This window comes from Solanum pennellii, chromosome 2, assembly GCF_001406875.1.
Source record: "Solanum pennellii chromosome 2, SPENNV200".
Taxonomy (NCBI): Eukaryota; Viridiplantae; Streptophyta; class Magnoliopsida; order Solanales; family Solanaceae; genus Solanum; species Solanum pennellii.
In genome coordinates, this window is record NC_028638.1 from 38952267 (window position 1) to 38964390 (window position 12124).

General features: G+C 31.4%; 1 protein-coding gene across 1 annotated transcript; it reads left to right on the top strand.

The window, feature by feature from the left end:
- The first annotated feature begins 8146 nt into the window (after positions 1-8146).
- On the top strand, positions 8147-9206 carry LOC107009997 (mitogen-activated protein kinase kinase kinase 17-like). The gene has a single exon (XM_015209282.2). It carries the CDS (start codon positions 8147-8149, stop codon positions 9107-9109), a length of 963 nt encoding a protein of 320 aa, XP_015064768.1. The 3' UTR covers positions 9110-9206.
- Positions 9207-12124: the final 2918 nt, after the last annotated feature.

Below are 12124 nucleotides of genomic sequence, written 5' to 3' on the forward strand. Positions count from 1 at the left end.
ACCGACACCAGAGTTTTTGGTATCTGTTCTCTGATGATTGAGATCATTTTAACCTAGGAGGTCATATTCCAAATCAAACTTCGGATACTAGAGGGGAATAATTTGCTTAAGGGGACACTGTGAGTTCAGTGGACTTGATCTTTTTCCTGTTAAAACTTTTTTAGATTCTGATACGTTTTACAAATTTTAGTTTTTGTAGATTAAATTTTGTTCATCTTTCTTACTGTTAAGTAAATTTTAGTTATTTCGTGTTTTTGCAAAATTTATTAGAATCAGTATTCCTTGTTTTCAAACACAGATTGGCAACACATGCTTCGTTTTGTTGTTGCGTGGTTGTCTAGGAGAAATATTTGCAATCCTAGCTGCAATTGCAAAACAATAATCCAGCATCTCCTCTTCCTCACCCTCCTCAAAGATGTCCTAATCATCTAGGTTAGCAAACTTATTTGGGGACAAAGTATCGGTGCTAGTGAAGCCAATTTTTCAATATTACAACTCATCAAACAATCTCTTAAGACTGCAACAACATTTGTTGAAGGTGACAAACCTTGCGGGGGAGTCACTAACTTGGCACTACTAGGCACAAAAGCTAGAGTTGTTGGGCTCAATTTCTTTTGCATAGAAGGAGAAGCGACTTGTTCTTCTTCTTCATCTACTATATTTATCCATATGAGAGTACTTATCGCACCTTGTTTTTCCTTAGAAATGACTAATTCATTTGTAGATTTAACTTGAGATGAATTGATCTAATGCACAATATTATTTGTAAGAGCATCAAAAGTTTAAATGCACAACCTCCTGTGGAACAATTTCTCGAGCACCTAAATTCATAGTTTGACTATCTACAACCTATTGCACTGTGTTTGTATGATATCTTTTTTTTATTGATAGAGTTTCATGAAAATAATACTATTTCAATTTTAATTTTAATTTCTTTTAACAGATTTATTTGATGATTTAAGTATTGTAATGTAATTATACAAGTCTCATATCATCATTAAGGGATAATGCACAAGTACCCCCTTCAATCTATGCCCGAAATCTCAGATACACACTCATACTATACTATACTAAGGTTCTGAAAACTTTCCCTTTTTATTTAAAATTTTCGCCATTTTTGGAAATGACTGTTCTGAAAGGTTACAACTTTTAGAACAGTAAGTACCATTTGAAAGGTTGAAAATTTTCATTAATGGTCGTGTGGTTTCTCAAAGATTGTAACCTTTCAGAGCCTGTTCCTCTTGCATATAAATACCATTCACTCTTCAGAATTTTTCTTACAAATTTTTCTGATCTCTTCTTCTTCTTCTGCACAATAAATTACTTCGTGTATTTTACTGTTGTTGACTGGTTCACTGACACCAGAGTTTTTGGTATCTATACTCTGGTGATTGAGATCATTTTAACCTAGGAGGTCATATTCCAAATCAAACTTCGAATACTAGAGGGGAATAATTTCCTTAAGGGGACACTGTGAGTTCAGTGGACTTAATCTTTTTCGTGTTAAAACTTTTTCAGATTCTGATACGTTTTACAAATTTTAGTTTTTGTGAATTAAATTTATGTTCATATTTCTTGCTGTTCAGTAAATTTTGGTTATTTCGTGTTTCTGTAAAATTTATTAGAATCAGTAATCCTTGTTTTCAAACACAGATAGACAACGCATGCTTCGTTTTGTTGTTGCGTGGTTGTCTATGAGAAATATTTGCAATCCTAGCTGCAATTGCAAAACAATAATCCAGCATCTCCTCTTCCTCACCCTCCTCAAAGATGTCCTCATCATCTAGGTTAGCAAACATATTTGGGGACAAAGTATCGGTGCTAGTGAAGCCAATTTTTCAATATTACAACTCACCAAACAATCACTTAAGACTGCAACAACATTTGTTGATGGTGACAAACCTTGCGGGGGAGTCACTAACTTGGCACTACTAGGCACAAAAGCTGGAGTTGTTGGGCTCAATTTCTTTTGCTTAAGAGGAGAAGCGACTTGTTCTTCTTCGTCATCTGCTATATTTAGCCATCTCAGAGTACTTATCGCACCTTATTTTTCCTTAGAAATAAATAATTCATTTGTAGATTCTATTTGAGATGAATTGATCTCATGCACAATATTATTGGTAAGAGCATCAAAAGTTAAAACACACGACCTCCTGTGGAATAATTTCTCAAGCACCTGAATTCATAGTTTGACTATGTATAACTTGTTGCACTGTGTTTGTATGATAACTTTTTTTTATTGATAGAGTTTCATGAAAATAATACTATTTTAATTTTAATTTCTTTTAACAGATTTATTTGATGATTTAAGTACGGCAATGTAATTATATATTTCTCATATCATCATTAAGGGATAATGCACAAGTACTCATCAATCTATGCCTGAAATCTGAGATACACACTTATACTATACTAAGGTCCTGTTACCCCCTGAATTTATTTTATTAATAATTTTCTACCCCTTTTTGGCCTACGTGGCACTATCTCGTGGGTCCAACGTTAGTTCACTTTTTTTTTCAAGCTAGTGCCACGTAGACCGAAAAGGGGTAGAAAATTACTTATAAAAATAAGTTCAAGGGTGTAATAGGACCTTAGAATAGTATAGTGTGTCTCTGGGATTTCGGGTATAGGTTGAGGGGGTACTTGTGCATTTTTCCTCATCATTAATAAAGGGAAAATTACGCGTATAAGCAAATATATACCAGTTAATTACTCAATATAACTAATGTTTGCTTTAATTACAATTCACGACCTACTTTTAGCTATAATTACGAGGCTCAACTTTTTGGTTTTGTATAATTCGCACGTTTGTATAATTCAAAATTTGTATAGTATAATTTGCATAACTATTTTGTATTTAAATTATCATATTGTATTTTTAATTGTTTTTATGGTCTATTGCATTTTGTATTCATTACAAAATTCATGTGGTATCTTGCTAAAATTTGAGTTGTTAAGTATAACTTGTATCTATTTTGTAGGTAGTATTCATTTCAAATTATTTATATGTTTAATTTTGTATTATATCTTAGGATAGTAGATAAATAGTTTTACAGAATTTTGTATACTATTCTAAATTAGGCTTCATACAATTTTGTATTTTTTTTTATTTTGTATCATTCTAACTATATGCCAAAAAAATTTGTATTTTTTGTGCTCACTCTCTATTTCAATATCATTTTGTATTTCAATCTCACTATGCCAACAAGTTTTCTATTTTTTTGTGCTCACATTGTATTTCAATATCATTTTATTTCAATTTCATTTTGTATTTCATTCTCGCTTTCTTTCCATGCCAACAAGTTTGTATCTCTTTTGAGGTCACTTTGTATTTCAATATCATTTTGCATTTCATTTTCACTTTCTGTGCTAACTAGTTTTGGTATTTATTTATGTATTTATTTTATATCAATTTTAAATGTATACCAACAAGCTTTAGGTTTTTTGTGCTCACTTAGTTTGCCAACAAATTTTGTATTTCTTTTTTTTATTTTTTCATTCTAAAATCTTCTACACTGCCTGCGAAAATTTTAAATCAATCGATTTCAATTCTACATAGATTCTGTATTTTCAATGAAGTGTTAAAAAATTAATATTGTAAATTTGAGGAATAAGGGAGAAAAAAGTCATGTCGATTATGGAACCAAACACGTATAATAGAAAAGAAATTTTGCAAACTTTAGTCCCAAAAATAAAAGATGAAAAGACTTAAGAGTAACGGAAAAAAATTATGCCTACTTAAAGTTATACTAAAATTATGTAGTAATTATGTTAACGTGACTTTGTTGGTTTAAATTCAAAAATTACCTTATTTGAAATATTATTTTTCTTTATTTTCTCCATTCTGTTCCTAATTAATTGTATTTTACCAAATTAAAATCTTTTCTAATTTTTTTAAAAATTGTTTGTTCCGTGATTTTCTCTTATTAATTATTTGTATTCTTTTCAAAATAATAATAAATACACGACTAATCCCTTAACAAACTAAAATAATGACATTTTAAATCATAATGGAACTGTTGCTAAGGAGTCCCACTAAAAACTAAAATATTGTTATTTTGAAAAAAATTTCAAAACTAAAACTGGATTTGGAAGATGGAATTTCATTTTATATGGGGATAATGCTCAAGTACCCCCTCAACCTATGCCCGAAATCTCAGAGACACACTTATACTATATTAAGGTCCTATTACCCCCTGAACTTATTTTATTAATAATTTTTTACCCCTTTTCGACCTACGTGACACTATCTTGTGGGCCCAACGAAGGTTGACTTTTTTTTTCAAACTAGTGCCACGTAGGCTAAAAAGAGGTAGAAAATTACTTATAAAATAAGTTCAGGGGGGTAATATGACCTTAGTATAGTATAAGTGTGTCTCTGGGATTTCGGGCATAGGTTGAGGGGGTACTTGTGCATTATTCCTTTTATATGGGCAGTGAGGTTTGCTTCCTCTCTGTCACGGATCGGGTCGCAGACTTCCACCAGGTTGGAGCATCTATAATAAATAAGTCATAATTTCTTACGTACTTCGGACTCTCATTGACAAACGGTCAATGGAGTTGGAAAGAAGACTCATCGACCTTTTGATAGGTTACGAATTACCTAACTCTTCATATTATAAGAAATATGGTCATTTAAAGTTGACCCTTATATAAACTCATGCAAAAACCTAGTCAATAGGAAAGATTTGAACTTGACTTTGTGATAGAGATCCCTTATGACTCTAAACCATATCTGATACACTTCTCACATATATATAGGAATGAACCTTAACACATGTATAAGTAGGATATAACTCGAGTCAAGTTAATACACTCATGATGAATGATTCATATGTTTAGCATATTATTTACAGGTTGTTACAACTATACTATTTCTGACAATTTTAGTTCATATTTATAAAATCAATCCATTTTATTTATATTTCAATGAGTTGGAGCACGTATATTTCGATTGGTTATATATGGATTTCAAATCTATTGTCAACATAGTATTGACACATATGGGTAAAATACAAGTAGCCATATTCGACCATGGTAAGCCAATTCAAACTTGATATATTATATTTCTATAAGAAGGAATCAAAAGTACATATTTTAATTAATTGAAGGTTAAATATATTGAGTCATTCCCAGGAAATTTTTATTATCATATTCGATCCTAATAAAATCATGTTCGTCTCTTCTTATGCTTTCAGATTAGTTTTATTTACTGTTTTTCGCCTTTTTTTTTCTTTTTCCATTATTTTCTTCCAATTTTTTAATGCAGAAATAAGGATATATAAATCCATCGGAAGAAGTCAATTTCTTTATAAAAAAACAAAAGAAATATACAACAAGGTGTATTGTAAACCACTTAAACCTGTAATTTTTTCTAATTATTTTCTTTCTAAAAGCGGACCACAGAAATCTATTATATGCTACTTATCCTGCATTTCTACGAGAAATTGTTTTCTTAGCTCGAATTAATAAACCCCTAGACAAACTAAGTTTAAATTGAATCTTATAAGTGGCGATGAATATATATCTTTAGTTTTTCTTTAACGCAAATTTATACCACTACACAGTGGTCTAGTGGCTTTTTATGATCATAAAAAAATTGTCAATAGAAAACGTACAAGCAAGGGAGGCTAGACCTTACCTTACCAATCATAATGAGGTACGTATCTAACCTCTACTAATTAACAACCATGAAGAAAATACGAGCTAGAGAGAACTAGATATTTTATGATCATCACAAAATTTATTATACACTATATGATGATATTACAAGTGAGGATTCTTGAGTAATAAAAAACCATAAAGGCCAAGGAGAAAGTTGAGTTATAAACCTCAAACTTCCTTTTATAAATGTATGAACTGAACAACATAGATTGACCTTTTAAAATAAACTGAAATATGTTTCTCTTGTCTTCTTGTTCAAATTTGTTCAATAACACTTGATAGTGCATCACTTCCTGGCTTTATTGAATCTTATTGAAGTTGTTGATATTGTCATACGATTTTACTTTGCGAGTCGCATTGATAGTTGCCTTATAACAAATTCCTCAAGCACTTTACCATCCCAACTATACTTTCATTAATCCTTTGTTTTGTGTTGTGTTATTGCCTTGTTGCCTAGGAGAAATATTTGCATTCCTAACTGCAATTGCAAAATAATAATCCAGCATTTCCTCTTCCTCACCTTCCTCATCATCTAGGTTAGCAAACTTATTTGGGGACAAAGTACTACTATCACCAACTTGAAGTTGTTAATCGGAGCAAGTGAAGCCAATTTTTCAATATTAGAACTCACCAAACGATCATTTAAGACTGCAGCAAAATTTGTTGATGGTGACAAACCTTGTGGGGGAGTTACTAACTTGGCACTACTAGGCGCAAAAGCAGGAGCTGGTGGGATCAATTTCTTTATGCATAGGAGGAGAAGTGACTTGTTCTTCCTCTTCATCTGCTATATCTATCCATCTCAGTGTCAGAGGCGAACCCAGGATTTAACGACTTTAATTGGATCAATATAAATATAGCTTAAATATGAGGTCTAAGTTAACTTAAAATAAAAATAATAAAAACGAATTCAGAATTTAATGACTTTGATTGCACCAATATAAACATAGTTTAAATATGAGGTCTAAGTAAACTTAAAATAAAAACAATAAAGCTGGCTTAAGTGGGATTCAAACCCTACTCTAGAGGGTGATACCTCTAACTTCTACCAATTACACAAGGGCACTCTTATGATTTTTATGGGAGCACTGTTAAATATATACCAATTTCTACCAAATTTTCAAAATAGATATACATATATACATATGATTTTTTCATAAGTTGGCGGGTGCACGTACAACCCTTCCATATAGTGTGGATCCACCCCTGCTCAGAGTACTTATCGCACCTTGTTTTTCCTTAGAAACTGCTAATTTACTTGTAGAATTAACTTGAGATGAATTGATCTCATGCACAATATTATTCGTAAGAGCATGAAAAGTATTAAAACACATGACCTCCAATGGAACAATTTCTCGAGCACCTGACATAGTTTGACTATCTACAACTTGTTGCATTGTTTTTCTATAATATCCTCTTTTTTATTGATAGAGTTTCATGAAAACAATATTATTTTAATTTTAATTATTTAACAGATTTATTTGACGATTTAAGTACGGAAATGTAATAATACATTTCTCATATCATAATTAATAAAATGAAAATTACGCGTATAAGCAAATATATACTAGTCAATTATTCAACATATATATAGTTTGCTTTAATTACAGTTCACGGCCTACTTTTAGCTATAATTACGAGTCTCAACTTTTTGGTTTTGTGTAATTAGCACGTTTATATAATTCAAAATTTGTATAGTATATTTTGCACAACTTTTGTGTAGTTCGAAATTTGTATGATATAGTTTGTATAATTATTTACACTTTTGATGTTTAAATTTGTATAAATTCATTATTTCGAATTTATACAAAAATAACTGGATTATACAAATGTATTCGCGAGTATTTAATAAAATTTTCCACGAATGAAAAAAGAGTTAAATCATTGTGTTCCATATATTTGGCCAAATTCATTTTTACTGATTTAGCATTCAATTCATTTTAAATTTTATTATATTTATCCAACAAATAAAATTTCAAAATATAAGTTCATTTTAGAATTGTCTTATTAGGATGGATTTGAAATTAAGTAATGATGGTTCTTCACTTCATTCATTCATTAATCACGTGAAGGACTTATTAGAATCCAAGTTATTTGTCCTTTTAATAAATTAAAGTGCTTGTAATTTTATGTTAAATATTTTATTAACTTTAAATTTTCATATAATAAAAGAAGTAAATATGGAAAATTTGAATAAAATTTCTTCTACTAGCACACTGTGAAAGGGAATTAGGAAACAAATATGCTATATATTAATTTTTAGATCAAAATATGAATTATCAAATGTAGTGGACAATAAATATATATATACACTTTTTAAATTCTCCATTAAAAAAAGAAAAATGGAAAATGGAAAAAGCTCATGAAAGAACAAAAGAAGGGTCAAAGAATTGGTTGAGACGAGTTTATCCAAATTTATTTTATATAAATTGGTTGATCCTCTGCTAATTTTTATCATGACTCCTATAAAAAAAAGAGTGTCATGACGGAAAAAGAAGCGAAATATAAGTGGAGGAGAGGTCGAACATTGGGAAAAGGAAGCTATGGTTTTGTTTCATTGGCTTTTACTAATACTGATGATACCCCTTCTCCTACCATACCATCTCTCATTGCCGTTAAATCTTGTAGGTTGAACAACTCTCGATCTCTTCGAAATGAAAGAAAATTCTTAAGAATATTTGAGGATTGTCCTCAAATTATTCGATGTTTTGGATTTAAAGTCACTTGCAAAGATGGCTTATATCTTTACAATTTGGAGCTTGAATATGCCTCAGCTGGGAGCCTAGCTGATCGTATTCATGAACGAGGAGGATTGCCTGAGTTTCAAGTCAAAAAGTATACCAAAAATGTTGTTTTAGGGCTCAGTTTGATTCACAAAAAAGGGATAATTCATTGCGACATAAAACCCCACAATATTCTTCTTACTACTGATGAGGTGGCAAAGATTGCTGACTTCGGGCTTTCCATAACTTTGCAACAGATCAACTCCGGGGACGAGGTGGGGCTCAGAGGAACTAAAAGGTATATGGCACCTGAAGCTCTACTCAAGGAGGAGTATTCCCCAGGATTTGATATTTGGTCTCTTGGATGCACTGTTTACGAGATGATTACTGGAAAACCCCTATGGGAATCATCAGATATTATGTTGAACCGAAATAAGTATGAGGAACCAGATATTAAAAATCCTAAACTGTCTACTGAGGCAAAAGATTTCCTAAATAATTGTCTGGTCAGGAATCCAAGCGCGCGTTGGAGTGCAGACATGCTCTTGAATCACTCTTTTCTGAAATCAGCTGAGGATGTCCAGCCTCCAGATGCGAAGAAGAGGCAATGTGCTGACATGTCTTTGATTTGCAAGAAACGCGCAAAGACAACATTCACGACACAGCCACACATTCCTGATTTGGTTATACAAGTTGATTCAGATTCTACAGACGGAAACTAGATTGTGCCCAAAGATGCTAGTTTCTAGTTGACTATAAAACACTGGTTTGTAATGTAACAACTAGATATGAGCTTGTGACCGAAATGATCTCAGGTGTAACCCCTTTTATTTTAATTATCCTTAGCCTGTGAGCTGACTATGAATTATGTTCTTCATTAGAATGTTATATGAAATATTATCCTTCTTGCGTTGTGTTATATAAATCAGAATGTTATATGAAATATTTCAAACCATGTCTCATGTTCATCTTTTGATTTTTGTAATTTTAATCTTTGCAACTTCATATTTTTTTTCATCTATGTTGTGACTCTAATTGATTTTTGTTATGTTTTGTTGGTATCTGTTAGGTTTCAAATTAATAATATTGAACATGACTGATACTCGTGACTCAATATAACTGATTTTTTTCCCTCACTTATATACTCGCTAATTAACAATGAGTCACTTCATAGGAAAAAGAGAAAAAGTTTAATTTTGCCTTCCGTTACATTTTTTTTTCTTAAGTCATCCACAATCATTTAAATTTATCTGCATAATTTACTTAAACGCATCTACTAGAGTTAGTACCTATTGAATACTCGTACTACTCAAAATTAGTATTATTAAACATTCTTGCTGATGTGGCATGGGAAGTGCAGTACACAAACATTCAGAGCTTGAGAGACCATTGTTTGTTTCTTCTTCTTTTTTCAGAAAATATATTTGGCAAGACACTATTTTGATATGAAATGACACGAGCAACAAATTTGAGTTTATTTGAGTTTTTTTCGTAATTTCTCTGAAAAACTAAGGGTGATTGGATAAGTTCATTAATTTCTTATACACAAATTACCCACGAAAGTAAAACCACTACTCTTTAAAAGTAAAACCATTTCTCAAAAGTCCAAAATATAATTATTACTGTTCAGTTCATACTGCCCAAGAAGTGGCTGACAATACATGTATGAGGCTATATTGTGTCATGTGGATGTGTTGGTTTCCATTTCAGAAAATGACCAAATTTCAATTTTCTCTCTCTTCTTTTAACGATTTTTTCAATTTCTTACTTTTTTTTACTTCTTTTTTCTTTGACTTTTTGTTTCAAATTAATGTTCCAATTTCTCTACTTCTATACTTATAAAACTTTATTCATGATAATTATGAAATCCAAAAAAAATATCTATTCTATTTATAACATTTTAATATTATTTTTCCATTCAAAATTAATTATTTATATTAGTAAAAATAGTTAGATAAAATTATTGGTTAATTTACAAAATATAGTTAATTACAATTTTTTTAAATTTATTATAACAATTTTTTTTCTTTTTGTAAGTATAAATAAATTTATAAATTTTAAAAAATTAAATGTGACTTAGTAAAACTATTATTTATTTATGATTTCTTATGAAATTTATTTTAAAAATAGCATAAAATTTTATACTAGTTTCATAAAGAATAATTGATACTTGTGACTCAGAATAAGTGATTTTTTCCCCTCACTTATATACTCCCTAATTAACAATGAGTCACTTTATAGGAAAAGGGGAAAAAGTTCAATTTTGCCTTCCGTTACATTGTTTTTTTAAGCTATCCACAATCACTTAAAGTTGTCCGCATATTTTACTTAAACACATCTACTAGAGTTACTACCTATTGAATACTTGTACTATTCAAAACTAGTAGGGTGTCAAATGGGTGGGTTGGGTTGAAATTGAAAATACTAAAATGCTTTGAATAGAAATCGGGTTGGATCTTGACCCGCCCAAGTTTACATTATGGGTTGAAATTGAAAATACTAAAATACTCAAAGTTTACAATACTAAACCGCTCAAATGAGTTGGGTTCAAATGCAAAAAAAAGGATTTGGGTCTTGACCCGCCCAACTTGACTCGATTAATCACGAAAATTTAACATATTGATATTCAACTATTATAATCACAATTTGAATTACCACTTAAGAATTTTTTGTTCAAAAAGTAACAAATGGATCGATAAATTCTAAAAGATTTTAAATAGATAATAATTCATACCTTCAATATAGGAACATATCTTAATAAAAAGTTTTAGAACTTGTTGAAATTGGAGATTAAATTGGCTCAATTGAGAATTCTCTTCAAATGTCATGTGGACAAAGATCTTCTTTTCCTTTTTTAATTTTTTTTATAAGTTTTAATATATATTTTGGCTCAAAATGTCATGTGTACGTTATTCATTCGTCGAATTGCCACAAGTGCGAGTGTATTACCCACCTTTTATAATTGTAGTTATTTGTTAAAAAAGTGTTCAAATGGTTCAAATTCGAGTTGTTGTAAGTGTTCAACAAGTATAAAGTTAGATTGAAATGTCTAAGTAAAATATGCATACAACTTTAAATGATTATGGATGACTTAAGCCTTTTTTTGTGTCTAACCCTACTTGTGCGACCAGGTAAAAATCTGTAACGACCTGTTTAGTCGTTTTGAGCAGCAGATTTTAATTCTGGAAAATTGGCTGAGGAAACGGACCCCACGACGGAACGTCACAGGCACGACGGACCGTCGCAGGGTCTCGTTTCAGCATACTTAGAAATTCTGAAATTGGGTACTGAAAATCGACTCTCTGTAATCGGTGACGGACCTGCAGGACGTGCCGTCACATCCACGACGAGCCGTCGTAAGCTCCCGTTGCAAAACACTTCAACTCTTGAGAAATCGGTACGGGAAACGAGTCTCTGACCGTCAGGACGGAGGTGCAGGACGGACCGTCACAGGTGTGACGGGCCGTCACAGTCCACCTGGATTTTGGGAGGTTGCGACGACCATCGTGACGGACCGTCGCAGGCACGACGGCCCGTCACAGGTTGCGCAAGTCCCAGGCAGAATCGGATTTCTTCACACGTTTTAAGGGACGCATTGGACTATTCTTTCCTTAATTATAAGTTAGAGGGTTAATATAATTAAGTCTAATTACTTGGGGGTTAAAAGAGGTGACCTTAAGTTAATTAGTGGGTTTTATTGTCCCTCTTTCACACTTAATTATATGTTAATTAGGGTA